The 19,953-nt window shown below is 39.2% G+C and overlaps 1 protein-coding gene and 1 non-coding gene across 3 annotated transcripts in view; both read right to left on the bottom strand.

Annotated features, from left to right (window-relative positions):
• PIEZO2 (piezo type mechanosensitive ion channel component 2) overlaps positions 1 to 19,953 on the bottom strand; it is a 455,534-nt gene that overhangs the window by 161,381 nt on the left and 274,200 nt on the right. For both annotated transcript variants that reach the window (XM_036880702.2, XM_036880703.2), the window contains exons 6-7: positions 13,259 to 13,469; positions 11,502 to 11,715 (exon numbers count right to left, since the gene is read on the bottom strand). In XM_036880702.2, coding sequence (XP_036736597.1) covers positions 11,502 to 11,715; positions 13,259 to 13,469 — 425 coding nt within the window. The remainder of the gene's footprint in view (positions 1 to 11,501; positions 11,716 to 13,258; positions 13,470 to 19,953) is intronic.
• On the bottom strand, positions 5,962 to 6,068 carry LOC118909948 (U6 spliceosomal RNA). Its single transcript, XR_005023782.2, has one exon. It is a non-coding gene; the product is annotated as a U6 spliceosomal RNA (small nuclear RNA).

Genomic DNA, 19,953 nt, shown 5'->3' with positions numbered 1-19,953 from the left:
CAGAAAAAAGGAAATGATAAAGATTAGAGCAGAAATAAATGAAATAGAGAACAGAAAAATAATAAAAAAGATTAACCAAACTGAGAGTTGGTTCTTTGAAAAGATAAACAAAATTGACAAACTCTTAGCTAGACTAACCATGAAAAAACTGAATGAAAGGATCCAAAACAACAAAATTATAAATGAAAAAAGGGATGTTACAATTGATAACATAGAAATACAAAGGATCATAAGAGGCCTCTATGAACAATTGTATGTTAACAAACTGGACAATGTAGGAGAAATGGAAAAGTACTTAGAAACCTACAACTTACCAATACTGAATCAGCAAGAAATAGAAAATCTAAATAGACCAATTGTTAGTAAGGAAATTGAATCATTATCCAAAAACCTCCTAACAGAGAAAATTCCAGGGCCAAATTGTGTCACTGGTGAATTTTACTAAACATTTGAAGAAGAATTAACACCAGTCCTTCTCAAACTCTCTTCCCCAAAACCAAAGGGGACACTCCCAAACTCATTTTACAAGGCTAACATAATTGCAATATCAAAACTAGAAAAGGAGACCAGTAGGAAATAAAACTATAGGCCAATATCCCTGATGAATAAAGCTGTGAAATTTCTCAATAAAATATGAGCCAACCAAATTCAGCAGCGCAGTGGAAAGATCATTCCTCATGATCAAGTGGGGTTTACCCTGAGGATGCAAAAATGGTTCAACATATCCAAATCAATCAATGTGACACATCACCTGAATAGAATGAAAGAAAATAATCATGATCATCTCAATAGACACAGAAAAAGATTTGAAAATTCAACATGCATTCATCATAAAAACTCTTAACAAATTAGGCTTAAAAGGAACATATCTCAACATAATAAAGGCCATATATGACAAACCTACAACTAACATAATATTCAATGGTGAAAGATTCAAAATGCTTCCTTTAAGATCAGGAATAAAATAAGGGTGCCCACTCTCTCTTCTATTCAACATTGTACTGAAAGTCCTAGTTAGAACAATCAGAAAAGTAAAAGAAAGAAAAAGTAACAGAACTGATAAGGAAGAAGTAAAACTGTCTCTATTTACAGATGACATGACTTTGTATTAGAAAATTCTAAAGACTCAACCAAAAACTGTTTGATCTAATCAACAATTTCAGTAAAGTTGCTGGATACAAAATTAACATGCAAAATTCATAGTGTTTATATAGAACCACAAAAGCCAAAGAAATCCTGAAAAAGAAGACCAAAGCAGGAAGCATCACACTTTCTGATTTAAAGCTGTATTATCAAGCTACAGTCATCAAAACAGTATGGTGCAGGCATAAAAACAGACAAATAGACCAGTAGAACAAAATCAAGAGCTCAGAAATAAACCCAAGCATATAACATCAATTAATATTTGACAAGGAAACCAAGAAAACTCATGGGAGGAAAGACAGTCTCTTCAATAATGGTGCTGGCTTAATTAGATATTCACACATGAAAGAATGACACTAGACTCATATCATAGGAACAAAGCTCCTTGACCTGGGTCTTGGTAATGATTTTTTGGATATGATACCAAAAGTACAGCAACAAAACAAAAAATTAAAAAGTAAGACATTAAACTAAAAGCTTCCACAAAGCAAAAGAAATGATCAACATAGTGAAAAAAAAACTATGGAATGGGAAAAAAATTTTGCAAACCATATACCTGATTAGGGGTTAATATTCAAAACATATGAAGAGTTCATACAGTGCATAGAAAAAAACTACGTAATCCTATTAAAAATTGGGCAAAGGACCTGAATAGACATTTCTCTAAACAAGATATACAAAAGGCCAAAAGGTATACAAAATGATGTTCAATATCACTAGTCATTAGGGAAATTCAAATTAAAACCACAATGAGATACGCCTTCATTAGATGGTCATCATCAAGAGACAAAAGATAATAAATGCTGGTGTAGATATAAAGAAATGGGAACCCTGATACACTACTGGTAGAAATGTAAACTGGTGTAGCCACTATGGAAAACAGTATGGAGGATCCTCAAAAATTAAAAATATAATTATCAAATGATCCAGCAATTCCACTTCTGGGAATATAGCCAAAAGAAATAAAAACAAACTTGAAAAGACATCTGCACCCCCATGCTCATAGCAGCATTATTTACAATAGTCAATGAATGGAAACAACCTAATATCCATTAATGAATGAATGGATAAAGAACTGTGGTGAGCATGGTATGTAACTATACGTATAATAGAACATTATTCAGCCATAAAATATGAGGGAATCCTACTATTTGTACAACATGTACGGACCTTGAAAGACCACATTAAATGAAGTAAGTCAGAGAAAGACAAATACTGTATGATCTCACTCATATGTGGAATCTGAAAAAACAAAAAAAGCTTGTTAGCAGAGGTGGAGGTTAGGGGAAGGGAAACATGTCAAAGGTAAAATCTTCCAGTTTCCTGTTTCAAGACAAATAAATAATTAGGGTTGTAATGTACAGCATGATGACTGTAACTAACATTGCTGTTATACATGTAGGAAAGTTGTTAAGAAAGTAAATTCTAAGTATCCTCCTCAGAAGGAAAAGTTTTTTTTTTATTGTATCTATATGAGATGATGGATGTTAGCTGAACCTGTTGAGGACACTTCATAATATTTGTAAATCAAACCATCATGCTGTATGCCTTGAATGTATACAGTGATATATACCAATTATTTCTCATTAAAACTGGAAAAAAGAGCACCACTATGTACACTTTCACACAAGAAAACTACAGAAGTAGAGCTAACGTTTAATTGCCCTCTGATCACCAGGCACGGATGGACCCTAGTGTGCATCACCTCATCAGTTTTTTCCGCAGCACCTGGAGGAGCTAAGTAGCCCCATTTGTTAAGACAAAGCCCAAAGAAACTGAGAAACCCCAAGTCTCTCAGCCGTAAGAGGTAAACCAGGTCCCCAAGAAACATATTTAAATATGAACTGAAATCTCTAATTTCTTCAAAAGTGAAAGCTACTTACTACTTTAACCGTGTTTATTTTAACCATCAAGGATAAAGCTATTCTTGAGTTTTCTAAATAAATAAATAAATCTGAAACTATCATTTTTCTCAAGCAAAAACTAGATATGTTCCAACACTGCACTTAAAGAACCAAGTATGCCATAGCTTCCTTTGTTTCGCGCTGAACTTGGGATTTGATAACTGGAGGGTACGTACCACAGAATGCAGCAGTGGGGCCGCAGTGTGTGCATTAAGATTGACAGTGACCTTTCTCAGAAATAATTTTTCCATACACATTTTACAGCCAGTGGCTACATCTGAGGCTGAACATTTAGGAAAAACCTAAATAAGTTGCATGTTATTTTAATACACAAGGAGGTAGAATGCAAATGTTTTAGGAGCTAGAGAGAGAAAACCAGCTCGACAGGGATTTTCTGAGGCTGCTGAGCAAGCATTAGTGTGCTAGTGTCAGTATCATCGTGTTACCGGAAGCAGTGTTTTGCGTGAGAGCACCAAGGCTGCCCAGTCAGAGCCTAGTGGGGAAGCTCGGGCAGCAACAATCTGTCATGGTCCAAGGCAGCAAGTGTTAGGGAGCAAGTCTACATAGGGCATTTGCCCAGGAGGTAATTCTTGTTCTTCACAAAAGGGAACATGGAAGGTTCTGCAAGGAGGTGCTCATGCTAGGTTTGGAAGAGTAGGAGGGTGTGGGGTGAAGTAGACAGAGGAAGGGCATTTCTTGTGACAGAAGCAGCACAGGGGATGGAGTAGCTGAATGTGCTCTGGGAACTGCACGTGTGATCCCAGATGAGGCCACATTGTTATAGATGGGCAAGTTCATCTGAATAAAGAAAATATTTTATGTGTATTAATACAACATCCACAACAATAAAATCTGCTCCTTTTAAATACGTGCTCCACACTGCCAAGCACTTGATAGTATTCTCCTATTTAACCCAGCACTCTGCTCTGAGACAAACACTATTTTCATTCCTCTTTTGTAGATAGGAAAACACAAGCACACAGTTAAGTAAGGTTGCACCCAGGCACTCTTGTCAGAAAGTAGCAGGGTCAAGATTCAGTCCCAAGCTGTGAGACTCCGGAGACTGAGTTTGCAGGCATTAGTAAGGTCCTCCTCTGCACACCATGCTCTAGGAGAGCAGTGCTCATGTTATGCTTGATAGCAAGGAGGGTCTTGGGCAGAAGGGTCTTGACCTGTTGCAACATGTGTGCAGGTGAGCTGCTCTGACAGGTCTGAACCATCTAGAACAAGTCTGCACTATCAGGTCAACCAGGAGCTATTAGGTTTCCCCATAGAATGGGGCAGATTCTCTGTGAATGCTGAAAGGGAAATCCTTCCTGAAAGGTGCCCTTAATAGGCAAAAGGTGATAAATTTTCTCCATGACATTTCATTAAGGCTGAAATTCTGGAAGGTAAGGTGGGGAAGTTTTAGGTCTCTGGCTTAGACAGGCGTGCCGTGCCCAGGCTCATCTCCTGGTCAGAAGTAGTTGCTCTGTATACAGTGCCAGGTGTCATGGCTGGGCATCATATCCTGATTCCCAGGAAGCCTGGGTCCACAATGCATCAATTTATGGCCCAAGTGACCATAAGGTTGTGGCAAATTGCACAAATGCATTCAGGGGTTCAAGTATTTATATTCTATTGATTTCCCATTCCTCTGTGGAAAGTCAATTAATTTCTCTTTTGGCTCTCATGTTTTACCTTTTAGATGAGCACGAATTAACTCAGAGAAGTGTGGAACAAGTCACTTAATCATTAAGAATCTTTTCACAGAGAAACCAAAAGTTTTGTTATCATTCCATCACCTACTGACTCTACAAATTCAATGACTTCATAGATTACCTGCCATCTGTTAACAGAGATGTAAAGGGACAGTGTTAACTTGGTTGGGTTAATTTATATTCTTTAGCATTAAAATGACCTGCCTTACATTTATTTTTCCCACATACTGGGCTGCTTTCAGATGAAGTTCTTGCCAACTGGTCTCCATTAAAAACAATTTAGTCTTTCTGTGCTGTTTCTGTTACTAAACCTCAGATCACTCTAATGTAAGACAGGCATACCATGGCAACCCTGGGCTGGGCTGCAAATTACATTTGCTTAAATAACCTGGATTGTATAACTGCTTGAAAAGCAAACTGCTTCAGACCTAACAGAAGAACTGACTGCATTTTCTAAAGGACCCGCTGGCTTCTCCAAACCAGAAGAAAAAGATATACAACACTTGCCTTTATCACTCCTTCTATATTATTGACATTTTTATGACAAGTATAAAAATTTACAATGTAGATATAATAAGTAATATGTACTTTAATGTTTGCTTTTTAACAACAAATTTTTCTCATTTGTTACAGAATAGCTAACTCATGATGTTGGAATTTTAGGCTTTCTTTCTCATTTTTACATTGTCTTAACACTGAAATAAATATAAGCTTTTCCTTCACTAAACATAACATATTTTCATATCACTATGATTTATTGAAATAGGACATTAAAAGGGTAACACAGTACAAATCAATGTACATTCATTTAATAGAGAATCCTACTTTCACAGAGAGTGAATTCTCTCCCATTCCTTCCTACCCTTTAATTTCCAAACTTCACAATTTAAGGTGAAAAGAGCAGCACTGCAACAAACTCAATTTGAGCAAACAAGTTCAATCCCAGCAGAGGTCCTGTGAATGTTCTAGACAGTTCAGGAGTTGGGATGAAAGCGAGCTGGAGATTAGATGAGGCAATTTAAAGAATTATTCAGTCACATATGCATCTCAATGCATAGTGCACACAAAGTGTTCATTAATAGGGCTGCAAAATAAATTTATGGGTTCCAGGTGTCAATATTATGATTAAAAAATAATAGGCATTTCAGTCTCCCCACCTTGGCCTATGTCATAACTTTTACCAATATTATGTAGGCAATTCAAGATTTAAAAAAAAAAAAATGGAACTCTTCAAGAATTTGCATGTCATCTTTGTGCAGGGGCCATGCTAATCTTCTCTGTATTGTTCCAATTTTAGTATATGTGCTGCCGAAGCGAGCACTCAAGATTTTTTTTTAAAGCACAAAAAGTGAGGACCTTCAGGCAGTGGTGTGCTGCCAAACTATTAAAATTGACCTTTAATTCATGTCATCAGTAAGGAGAAGTTTATAGCGTTTGAATGCATTTTAAAGCCTTTCAAGGCATCTCACATTCATGATAATACAGAACAAATCAGGTCTACCTGCCTGTGTTTTGCCAAAGGGACAAGGATGCCCTACCCAGTGCACCTTCAGCACTTTAGCAGAAAGACCACAGGCCAAGACTCAGAGCTTCGTGAAAGTGGTCAGTTTTACAGGTAGGAAAACAAATGAGGACATGCACATGCAATTGGAAGAATCTGAACACCTTTAATTCTTGCTTCATGTCTTTCAAAAGTTGAGGTGTTTGCTGTCTGCCAAAGTTCCCTATGGAAATACAAAACCTTGGGATCGATGACATTTTGGATGAGCTAAGCATAATTTTGTTTAGTTCACCATTTTTCTTAGGGAGTCCTGCCAGAAGAACAGGGTTACTAGGGCTCTATTTTACGAAACAAACTATGTTGAATGGTATATTATTAGTCTTACATTCAGTTCTGTGGATTCTTTTTGAAGCTTCCTTTTGCTGAATCAACTTCAGAAGGTGGTCACTCAATTTTTTATATGGTTATAAGAAACTACAGCGATTCAGATTTGGGAAGGAGAATCCCACTCTGAGACACAGTGTCATAACCTTCCCATGAGTACACTCACAACCACCAAATAACGAGCAGTGAATTTTGGTTTGGGGAATATAGTGACATGACTCCCACATGCAAAAGTGAAAGGGAATCTCCCTGAGGCAACCTCACTGCCCTGCTCCGCCTCCACCTTCAGCATGGTCTCCTGCTTGTCGGTCCCTGCTCACCTCACACCCTCCCCCAGCAAAAACATAATGGGCAAATCCCACCACAGGTCTGCAAGGGGCTCAAAGGAAGCGTGAGATCCCTTGGAGCCACAGGGTTGAAAGAAGCAATCACCCTAGAGAAAAACACCACCTCATATCTGAGCCACAGCTAGGGATGGGATTTCCATTTACTATACCTGCATGGTGAGGGAATCATAAGCCAGTAAATTATCCTAATGTTGGCCCAGGGCTATTGAAATCTCCAGGTAGCATCTTGCTCATCATTGAGTTTTACTTAAATTGAGAAGTAATGTGAGTGCTCAGTGGAACATTATTCAAGAGAGGAAAATGAGGAACAATCTAAACCTAATTGTCAAAAATCAGGGATTGACTAAATTATAATATAGCTACACAATCAAACACTTTGCAGCCCATGGAAATCACATTTTAGAAGAACATTTCATAACCTGGGAAAATGCAGAACTTGAGTACAACACCATAATAAGGCAGTATGTGTGCTAAGATTCAAAGTTTGTTTTTAAAAAGCACATATATGCATAGGAAAAATACTGGAAGAATATACACCAAAAAAAACCCAATATTTATTTCTGGGAGTTAAGGTTACATTTTTCAAGTGTTTATCCTTGTTCTTTTCCAAATAATCAGCAACAAATATGTATTACACTAATGATAAATCTAATTTTTCTAAAATAAAAATAGTTCTCAGTAGAGGGCCTATCTGAAAGCTTACAAGAAGATAGAAGCAACTTGAATTGTTTTAAGGACAGCCACATCCCAAGTTGGATCTATGGGCTGGAGTATCTGTGGTTATGAAATTTGTGACAAATGTCCATGCAAAATGTTTTTTTTTTTTTTGCTACAGTTTCTAGTTTGTTTTCTTCCAACTCAGAATTTGGGATTGATAATGGTCACTGAAATTATGTCTTATGAAAAAGCTATTGTTTTAAGTATATAAATTTCTAAATTTTCTAGGACTAAAATGCAAAGTCCTATTATCATCAGTTAATGGTGGGAAATATACAACAAATATAAAGAATATATGTATGTATTACAACATATATAAATACATACTGTCTTGTTTAGCTTAAAATGTTTATGCCCTGAAAGCAACCTGACTTAGCCTGTGAGATTATAAGTGGACCTTTTAAAGTATTTAAAGAGATTATGTACACAATGGCTATGATAAATTATAATTTTAAATTTGTGACAATTCAAATGAAGAATAAATATGATAAATTATTACACTATTAGGACTTATTATCTATACCACAGGTTGGCAGGACTGGTTCACCACCTGGTGGGGATAGCTTGTGAGCTAATACCAGTTTTACATTTTTAAGTGATAGAAAAATTAAAAAATAGATATTTCATGAAAGCTGAAAATGATATGAAATCCAAACTTTGGTATTCACAGAGTTCTGGAACACAGCCACACTCATTCTTTTAAATCTTGTCCATAGCTGCTTTTCAGCAAAGATGGCTTCCTGAAAGAACTGTGACAGAGAACCAACTGATCCTTTAGAGAAAAGGTGTTTTCAAGGTGGTTCTGAGTATTTTGTTTATTTCCTATCGTTTGTCTCTAGATGGAACAAAAGACACTTTGAGGGTGGGTGGTAGGTGGGGGTTACTGCCCTATAGAAGATATTTACATTTCCAACTAAATCATCCCCTAAAGGCAGCCCTTCCAACAGTACAAACGTTTTTTTCTGTATGTATTCAATAAACCAAAGTTTAAATGTTTAGAAGAAACTAAAGGATCATTTAGTGTAGCACAAATATCTGTACTGAAATTCAGCATTCCCTTCTGCTAAAAGAAATATTACATAATCTGCATTATTAAGAAGTTTTCTCAGTCTTTTCCCCCAGTTTAGCTGAGGTACAAGTGACACATGAAATCGTATAATATTTAAAATGTACAATGTGTTGATTTCATACAAGTATACATTGTGAAACAATTAAGTCAATCAAGTTAATTAACAGGTCAATCACCTCACATAGTTACTTTTTTTTTTTTTTGGTGAGAGTGCTTTAATTTACTCTTTGATCAAATTTCAAGTATACAATACAGTATTACTAACTATATAGTGACCCTGCTGTGCTTTAGATCCTTACAATTTATCTTGTAACTGAGTTTGTACTTTTTACCAACCCTCCCCATTTCCCCCATCCCACTGCCCCTGGCAATCACCATTCTACTTTGTTTCTAAGAGCTTGACATTTTTGTTTAGATTCCACATGTGGTACCATGCAGTGCTTGTGTTTCTCTTTCTGACTTATTTCACTTTAGCCTAATGCCTCCAGGTGTATCTGTGTTGTTGCAAATGACAGGATTTCTTTTTTTTATGGTTAAATATCATTCCATTATATATATATATATGTATACATATATATATATTCTTTACTATTCATCCATCAATGGACACTTAGGTTGTTTTTATGTCTTGCCTCCGAGTTAAGCCAATTGGGTTCAGACTTAAGTAGTGTGTGTGTATATGCGCTTGTATGTGTTGAATGAAAACGAACTAAACTAACTTATACTAAACTAACTTATCTTAACTGACTGGTAAGTTTTAGGACTCGACACACTTTGGTTAGCACTGTGTAGACACAGCCACGAACTAGCTTTTATTACGGCCAGTGTGGGAGTGGGTCATACGCTCACGGCTTCTTCACGCTTACCATCATGTAAACACCACATTAGGGTCTCTCGAAAGAAGGATGCAAACCTATACCGTCAGCATGATAACATTATTCATGTCCTTTAAAAATACCGATGGGGAGGAGCCAAGAGCACTGCACCCCTTCCAGCCCCCCAGAGGGAAGCACGCTGGCTGCACCTCACCCCCAGGCTCCCTCCTGCCACTTCGGCTCCCTCGTTTTTTTCTGCAACATTTTCGTGTCTCTCTGTGGAAATGTTATGAACTTTTCTAGAGGAAAAGAAAAGTGAAACCAGGAAATACCTATTTTAAATAATTTTATTTTTCTCTCTCTTTTTCTCATTGGTTGCTGAACCAGTAGAAAGTTTCAGACATCATGACACTTTATCCCTAAATAATTAGCATGTATTTCCTAAAATAATATTTTCCTGTATATCCTCAATACAATCATGCACCTAGGAATTAATAATAATTTTCTATTATTAGCTAGTAACCAATACATGTTGAAATCGCCCCATTTAACCTCAAAGTGTCCCTTAGAGATTTGCCATTGAACCAGGATGGAATCATGAGTGCAGCTTCCATCTGTTTTCTAGGTCTCCTTAGTTCCCCTTTAAACTAGAACATTTCCTGCCCCCATTCCCTCCACATGCACTTCTTTTTCATGAGGCCACTTTTTTTTGGAAGGGACCAGATCATTTACCTTTCAGAATCCACATTCTGAATTTTTCTGTTTTCCTACAGAGTCGATTGCTTTTCTATCCTTTATATGTCCTATAAATTGGAGGTTAGGTCTAAAAGTTTAACAATATGATACTGTATAACCTCATACAGCATCACAATATGAGAAGTATGAAATGTTGTGTTATTTCATTTTTGGTAATGTTAGTTTAGATCAATTGGTTTAAGTGTTAACCATCATTGCAAAGGTTTGATTTTTCCTTTGCAATTAGTAAATAATCAGTGTAAATAATAGTGAATATAATCAAATCAGTGTAGCTACAATAGTAAATATAAGTAAATCAGCATAAATAATATTTTGTCATTGTTGCAAACACTCTTCATTACAACAGACTTTTTAAGTAATGGTTTCATTTTGTGATTAGGATCAATTATTTCATTAAGAATTCATAAATGGTAATTTTCTAATTCTATTATTCCTTTCCTTTTCATTAGCTGGCATCACCCTGTGAAAAGTAGTTTTCCCTCATTAACCGAGAATGGTCTAGAGTTCCTTCTATAAAGTCAAAGTAAATTACCTTTAATTCCCATTTTCACTGTAGGCGTTGGTGTAAGTCACCTACAATTGAAGCAAGTTAGATATTTATCTCTACCTTCCTCTCTCTCTCTTGCATCATGAACTCATGTATTTTTATTTTAAAATTTTTACAATCAATTAGTTATTATTTTTTGATGCTCAATTTGTCCTCTATTTTTGTCTGTGAGAGCTTCTTCTAGATGGATGCTTTAACACATAGTGATTATTTTTTTATGTAAATAATCTAAAAATAATCTAAAAATGTAAAAAAAAAAATTTTTTTTATGTAAATAATTATGTAAATATTTTTTATGTAAATTTTATGGATGCTTTAACACATAGTGATTATTTTTTTATGTAAAATGCCCTTCCTGGATCTCTTTCAACAGCCGAAACCATATGTCTGTTCTACTTGCAGCTTCCCCTCTTTCTGTCCCAGCAGTACCTCCATCTGAAGAGGACCTCTATTTCCTTCTAGACTGTCAGTCAATAAATTTAAAGCTAGACTGCTTCCTTCATCCCTGACAAACCTTTGCTTAACACATCAACTGGCACCAAGAAGAGCCCTTGCAAACTGTAACTAGATCATAAAGGAAGGAACCTCTACTTGAAATGTCTGAACAATATATCTTACCTTGCATAATAGTCATTGGGTGGAACTGCTTCTTGAAAGAACTGGAACTGATATAAATAAAGTCCAATCAAATGTCCCGCAGTGAAAATAGCCAGCAGAACACAAAGACAGCTGAACAGCAATGGATCAAACGTCCGGCACCAAGACCACCAGGTACACAGACCCAAAAATACAAAGAAGTACACAGATGAGGTCAAAGATGGCAACATCATACCTAAGGAAGAAGAAATGTGATCATGAAAAATTGCATAGAACTGGAGAGTCACTTAACACTCAGTAAATGTAATTATTGGAGTGTATGTAAATTTCTTTGCTATGCTTTTAGGTATCATCAGACTTTTAAAAATATTAACCGCATTTTATTTATAAAAACCAAAATTAGTGCTATTTTTATTGTAAAAAAAAGAGTCACACACAAAGTGTTTTTTGTAAATATGGAGAAATACCAGAGATGAAGAAATTCTTCCTGTGGTGGTTGAGCCGAGTAACTACTGTTTCTCCTATCAGTAGAATTCTTTTTTTTTTTGAGAGGGCATCTCTCATATTTATTGATCAAATGGTTGTTAACAACAATAAAATTCTGTACAGGGACTCAATGCACAATCATTAATCAACCCCAAGCCTAATCCTCAACACTCTCCAATCTTCTGAAGCATAACGAACAAGTTCTTACATGGTGAACAAGTTCTTACATAGTGAATAAGTTCTTACATGGTGAACAATGCAAGGGCAGTCATATCACAGGAACTTTCGGTTTTGATCCTTACCTGTTTCCATCTTCCTACTTCTCTGCAAAATTTTTCGAGAATACTTGTACATTCCAACTTTCCCTCATACATTTTTAAAATAATGATTTAATTTTTTGGGGTGAGGGTAGTTAAGTAGGAGTCATAATAATTACATTCTGTGGCAGTTAAAGTCTTACTAAATCTTTGTCTTTGATGACATTTGATTTGCACTGTCATCAAAAGGGGAAACATAAAATGAGATAATTCCTTTAGAGGTATTTAAAAACTTTTTGTTGGGGTGTGGGCATTTGAAACTGACTCCTCATTAAAATACTGGGTTATATTTCCTGAGAAATTCTATTCTTTTTTCTACTTTTTAATTTCCATATTAAAAAACAGTTAAGTTGTTCGTCTTGTGAAATTTCAACCAAGCAGTATGGAATAAACGCCCAGCCTCTCTGAAGCAATGGTGAGCATCGAGATGGAAGGAAGGGGAAGATGGGGATAATGTTATTATGGAATACACAATCTAAGGCCAAAATTTAAAGGAAGTGAGTGTCTGTGCTGCAAGATTACAATCTAATTTAGGAAGAAAATCAGTATATACTGGAGAGTTAAACTAAGATGACTAATAATACCTCAAGGTAAACAGACTTGCTTTCAGAATGCACATAAGCAACTCTGGTGGGTACACTGAAATCTCCCACTGTAGCAGATCACCATTCATAGGCTCTGAGGAAGAAGAATAGCATTTTTCTGACTTGCACATAGAAAATGGCATCACTTAATAGATATGGAAAAGATTGCTTTATAGAGGTTAACAGGAATCATTTAAAAACATAAACACTAGAAATGAATAGGAAATTTTTTTGTGTGTGGTTTGTACATGTGGCCAGTTTTACAAAAGCTACCATTGTTATTTTGATGTCAAGGAATAGAATTGTTTCCTTCTTTATTTTCTCCTCAACAACTTCTTTGACTATTTGCCAAAGTGCTACTTGCACTCCATCCTGTATTAGAGTCTCTCACCTGATGAACCGAGTAAAATTGTCACGACGACTTTCCCAGCGGTGGTTATCATGTTGCCAATAAACTCCTTAAGCTTGGAAGCCATGGAGGCAAGCCTGCGGAACATTTTTAATTTTGTGCTTTCTTCCAACTCGCCTTCAACACCAGCTCCTTCATCTAAGTCCTCTTCATAGATCAGGGCCTCTTCTGGATCCATTTTTTCTCCTCCAGCCTAAATAAATGAAAAACAGAAAACACTTCAGTCCAGAGCTCTGCCCATCCACCCAGCAGAAACATGGTTTGCAAATTATGAAACAGTCAATGAGGTGAAATTTAAATCAGAAAAAAATGCAGACTACCACTTACCTCCCCCCAGGTCTCTGAGAGACCCTGTATAAGCCCAAGTAACTTTGATCTCTCCTGAAGAGGTAAACAGGAAACATCACTAATCATAGGGTCCCTAAAAGCATGTCATCTTACCGACAGGAGCTTATTTTTTACAAGCAGGAGAAGAAACTGTCTGAAACATCTATTAATAATCTTAGCTTTCCTCAGTCTGGGATTAGTTCCTCAAATTTACAGTTTATGGTGAAGGTGATGGGAGGTCTGATCAAAGTAGCCATGGCTGTAATTGAAAGGGTGGGCCAAATCCATGCTCAGGAAAGCCCTTTTCTTTCTCAAGTTTACTTTTGTTCACTATTTTGGCATTTCCTGACTGTGGGAGGATGAGTGATCCTGGGCTACTTGGCTAAATATAGTTGCTTTCTATTTTATCCTTGTAGAGAATGATATACTGGTTTAATTATGACAGCTGAGCACCTCTGTACTATTGTTAGAGACTTAGGGAAGAAACATATGTCCAGACATACACGTATTTCCCTGTATTATTTTAAACTGGGTCTACTAAGGTGTTTTTTGTTTTGTTTTTAAAGAATACATAGAAATGTTTTTTGGCAAATTCGAATCTTTCTCCAGAAGGCATAGGGTTTTTTTTTTAAGGAATTGTAAATATAAACCATCACCTTAACAAAAGGAAGCTGTTTTAGATGCATGCAACTTTGCAATTGCCCCTAGGCTGACAGACTTGGTTTTTTTAGCTCTGTTGGAAGGCCTGCAGCTGGCTGCAGAGCCAGAACGACCATTAGGCCCAGTCAAGACACCTATTTAAGGCTTAAAGAGTAGAGCCTGATTTCTCCATCTTAAAGGTTCTTGATACACTTAGTTCAGACATTTACATAATATCCACTGATGGTATGTGAAATTCCATGCCCAGGTTCACTGGAGGAAGGCAGGCAGGCGTAGGAAGGCTGGTGCGAGGTTCACGTGAGTGCTGAGCTCTGAGAACAGAGAGCTCTTCTGTTGCCAGGAGGATACAGACCATTTGGGATCAAGCTGGCTACTGATGAAGCCAAGGCCGCAGGCTGTACACCCACCCCCTACACGTATGCACACACACACACACACACACACACACACACACACGGGTTTAACCTCAGGTCTATTCAAGTTTATATACCCAAACTGGGTTTTATTGTATACCATCATGACACATTTGTACTTTTTCCTGAAGGAAAAGGAATGTCTCCTGCTTATTAAGAATTTTCTATCTGCTCAGGACTTAGTATATACTAGTATCTCCAGTAGAGATACAGCAATAAACATATAAACAAGTCAAAGAATAACAAACTGAATATTCTCACAGTAATCAATGCTATTCAGAGAATTAAAAAATGCTGATGTGATTGTGGGTGACAGAGTGGCTATTTTAGATTCTGAGGTCAGGGAGAGCCTCTCTGAGGAGGTGACATTTAAGCAGAGATTTGAATGTCACTGAATCACCAACTATGTGAAAATCCTCGGCAAGAGCATTCCAGGCACTGCACGAAGGCTCCAAGTGTCAGAAAATAGGCACTTGTCCCTAGACAAACTTCTTCCACCAATTTATCCTCCATGCTGTCCACTGATGGCCCTGTTCCCACTTGTGGGGCAGGCACTCGTCCCCACACCTACTGGCTGTAGGTGAGTGAATGCTGGGACTCCAGAGAGGACAGGCCCACACAGCCATCAGCCCCTGTCCCCTGTGTCACCTTTGCTTCCTTTCTTCCCCAGTCACCCCATCAACAAACATGCCCCATCTTACCTTAGAAAACACACTCCTTCCAGCCTACAGTTGCCTCTCAAAGCAAAACTTGCCAAGAGTTGACTAGGTGCATGGTGCCACTTAATAACCCTGTGCTTACTTTTTCTTGAACCCACTCATCTCACCAGAGGCTTTCAACTCCAAGCAAGTTCACTCTGGATTTGGTGAGACCAAATAATGACAATGGAACACTGGGGGTAAGAGGGTTTATACCAAGCTTTATTTTCATGGTAGCAGGTTGAGTGCTAAAATCACACCTGCATCCAGAAAGTCTACAATCCATCTCAGCCTCTGCTGGCTGGGAACTGGGTGGAGCTCTTTATGTAGCAACACAGACAATAATGGCTCACTGCCAACAGATATGTAAGCATGCGCTTAAGCAGTAGGCCAGTTACATCACTGCATGTGTGCAGTGGACGAGTAGATTATGGTCAGGTGAGGATCCTGGACATAGGAACTTCCATTTTCCCTACACTCCACCCCTCCAGGATTCTTGCCTCATGATCTATGCACCCTCAATTTCTGTAATGGTCCCTGTGCAAGAAAGCTGGTGTAGTATAACCAGATTCCACAACAGCAACAGAGGATAACAATGAAAATTATAATAATAATAGTTGTCCTCAAGCCTGAGAAGATCTACTGCCACAGAGTGGTCATTCCAGATGTATTCAAACCAGTTCCACTCAGATGAGTTCATGACTCATACTTTCAATGGGAGACAAGTAGCAGAACTGGTAGGGAGCTCCATGCACACCCAGCAAACATCAGGTTTGCTAAGGTGTGTGCCCAATCCATGAAGACATTAGAGGAGATTAACTTTATGGTGATAAGACATGTTTTAATGACACAAATATACGCAAATCTTGTGCATCAGGTAGGATGCATGCATAAAAGTGGTCCTGTGGGGACCATGATAGAAAAGGGGTCCCATCCAGGTCTAGTGTACCATATCTTTACTCCTCTTCCTGTGGGGGCTGCTGAGGGATCCATGTAAAGTGCTATGTATAGTTGCATGCACTGGCTGTAGAGATAAAACAAAACTCCCCAGTAAGATGCTCCTACTTCCCAGCCATCTAGGGTACACTAAAGTAATCCATGGAGGTCACTCTGCTCTTACCTCAGGAGGCCAGCCTGTAAGGTGCCAGGAGGGCCAGCCATCACTGGTCCATGTGTCAAAACGTCCAAGGTCATGTCCACTGAATGGAGTTGCCAGGGTTTATTGTAGTCAGTGCTGGTAGCAAAATATTATTCTGGTGGCCAAACCCCAGCTTCAACAACTCCTCCTTAGTTTGCATTTACAGTGGTAGCAGAGGCAACAATGTGTGTTAGCATGTCTATGGGGCTCAATATTCCCTACCGGGCCTCCTCTTTCAATTGCTGTAGCACTGTCCATATGGTCAGAGCACCCCCATAAACTATTGGTATCCGACTTCAGTCCAGATTTTAACAAATCATTGTTCCTCTCTATCATGCCTGCCCCAGTAGGATTATATGGTACACGAAGCTTCTACTTTATCCCTAATTGTTGTACCCATTCTTGAAGTGCATGTCCAGTAAAGTGGATGCCTTGATCACCTTCAATTACCTGCAGTTGGCCATAGGCCATAAAAAGACACTCTAGGTTTCTTTTGGTCATTTCCTGGTCTGCACAATGCATAGGAAAAGCAAGCAGAAGTCTACCAGCTGTGCCCACTAAAGTCATGGCATATTAATACCCTTCTAGTATGGGCAGAGGTCCAATATAGTTTACCTGCCACCTGATGAGGGATATCAGCCCCTTAGCTATTATCTGTGAGACTTGGTGCAAGTCCCCATGGGAGCACACAACACACTCCTGTCAGGCTCTGCTGACTTCTTCAAAGGTCAAAGTCAGGTCCCACAAACAGGCTACGGCCCACATTATCTTCTGCCCTGCATGCAGCAAATGTTGATGTAACCAATGGGCAACATAGGAGGCAGGTTTTCCTTTTAGCCAACATACCTGGGCCAGTTTATCTCCTTCATCATCTCCTGTGGATGCCAATGGCAAATGGCCTGTCACATGACTTAGTGTAACTGTTTTACCTGACTAGAGGCCCATAAGTATTCCACAACTCTTGTCCCCAAAGCGATTGGTGACTAACCAACCAGTTGGCATGGTACCTGTTAGTAGCCGCAGAGTCAAGCCTTGATAACAGGCTCTGTGGCCAGTGAGGCATGGTACACAGCAGTCAATTGTTTCTCTGTGAGGTGTACTGTACCTCTGCCCCTCTCCAGAATTGTGGCCAGAATCCAATAGGTTGGCAAGTTCATTCAAGCCACTGCCAGAGTCCCCAGCCATAACCATCTTTGGTCACATGGACATCCAACTCACAGGGCCTTAATGGGTCTACCAGACCTCAAGGCCTGCATGGTCTTAACTGCCTACTTTGTAATGGCAAAGGCAAAACCGCCTACTTTGCAGTGGCAAAGGCAAATGCACATTTTTCATCCCAGCCACCCGATACCTTTTCATACCAAACAGTATAAGCACTTCAGAATTTGTGCCAAATGTAGAATAAGCACTTTCCAGTAGCCTGAAAGACTCAAACCTCTTGCAATAGTGTTACAGTTGTCTGTAAGAGAATCAGGAATAAGCATGACATCATACACAGTATTAGATGCCCTATTCCCAATGGGATTTGGGCTTGTTTCACTCTGAAAGCCTTACCCCTGCATCCATCTATAATAGCGGAGGTCCTGGGAGACTGCTCAGGGTTACCATAAATCAGTGAGCATTAAGCTCCTGTTTCTCCCAGAGCCAGGACACATTGTACATTCACTGGGGACCAACGAATTGACATTCCAACATGTAGCCTCTAGTCTATACTTGGTCCCTTAAGGTGGGTACCTCACCCCTCCCCTCAGTCAAACTGTATTGCCAAATCATCTTTCTGTGGATGTCCAAGTGAGGACAGATCACTCCCCAACAGGACGTCTTGCAGACACAAAGGCCAGACTTGTGCTTTGTCTCTGGCTTCTGTTTCTTGGTCCTCAAAGGCTGAAATCATTGCTCCAACTTCAATTGTTGCCACAGCTCTAGTAAGCTTTTATTTGACTTCCCATCAAATTTATTTTTGTTTGCTCCTGCCCTTATCAAATAAACCCACATCTGGGTCCTTGTGACCTTCATGGTGCCCTTTAAGTCCTTCCTTTCAGTAGCAGACCACACTCCCTTCTGTGCCTGCACTGCTTCAGCCTCCCCCAAATCTGCCACCATATGGGTAACCTCATTTAAGTGTTGCCCTAAATAAGGGGCAAAAATGGCCACTAAGGACCCAAGGAGGGATGAGGGAGACACTTGCAGCACCATATCCCTCATCCCTGCCATAAACAGCTCCTGACCCGGATCATAACTTACTGGATAATAAATGACATTTATCATACCTAACTCCTGTAACACCTGTTGGAGCTTGGCTTATTCTGCCATCTAATAGGGGACAATGGTAAGTCACCCTGATTGGGTCACACAGTGCGAAGTGCAGCCAGTACCCACTTAAGAAGTGAATGATTCCCTGGGGTCTGGTGTTCATTCTGCAAGGCAGGATGAGTTTTCAGGGTAGCCAGCTTGACAGAATGATTGCATCCACCCTTACATACCAAAGGCAAGGGTTTGTGCTGAAACAATGAATCCAAATCCACCAGCTCTGCCTGTATATAGGGGCAGAGCATACAGTGCTCCATGATCTGGGGAGGGGGATGCACCTCTTCTGGAGGAACCCACAGTTGCTGTGCCTTTATTTTCTTGACTTCAACTGGAAGAGATTTCAATAGAGAAGGGGTTGGTGCCTCTAGCACCACATGTACCTCCTCATTCTTCCACGACTCCTCCACCATTTCCAGGCCTGATGGCAGCTTTCTAAGTGCTCCACAGACTGCCTCTTCTGCTACATCCTTTACCTTCCCACAGTGCCTTGCAGGGGCACTATCAGTCTTCAACAGCCCTCTTCCTTCTCATTCTCATGCTGCCTCATCTCATGCTTCTAACAGGAGTATGTCCTCCTCCTTTGTGGCCTTTGCCTCTTCCATAGTGCCTTGCAGTGACATCATCTCACTTTGCAAATAATCTTTTACCTCCTCCATAGCACCTTGCAGCTTGTGTTCTCGCACTGCCTCTTCTTGTGCTTCTTTCAGGGCTATGTCCTTCTCCTTCATGGCTTTTGCCTCTTCCAAATGGTGACACCATCTCATTCTTCAGCAGATCTTTGACCTTCTCCACAGCACCTCACATTCCTGTGCTGTGTCTTCTCGTGCTACTATTACATTCTTTACCTTCTCCGTAGCACCTCGCAGCATCACCATCTAAACCATCAATGAATTTTTTCCCTCCTTCATGAACTTTACCTCTTCTCATGCTTCTTATAGGAAGACATTCTTCTCCTTTATGGCCCTTCTTAACATTGTGAGGAACAGCCAACCCATGGTTCCTGCCACCACATGGGCGCTCTTTTTCTCCAAGGATTTCCCTATTTGTAGAGGGCCTCCTCTACTGCTTCAGGCATCACCTCCACTTTCCCCAAGTCCTATGGAGGGCTAACTCCTCTGGGAGGATCAACCC

The sequence above is a fragment of the Manis pentadactyla genome, chromosome 6 (assembly GCF_030020395.1).
Source record: "Manis pentadactyla isolate mManPen7 chromosome 6, mManPen7.hap1, whole genome shotgun sequence".
Lineage (NCBI taxonomy): Eukaryota > Metazoa > Chordata > Mammalia > Pholidota > Manidae > Manis > Manis pentadactyla.
This window is presented reverse-complemented; position numbering and strand designations above follow the sequence as displayed.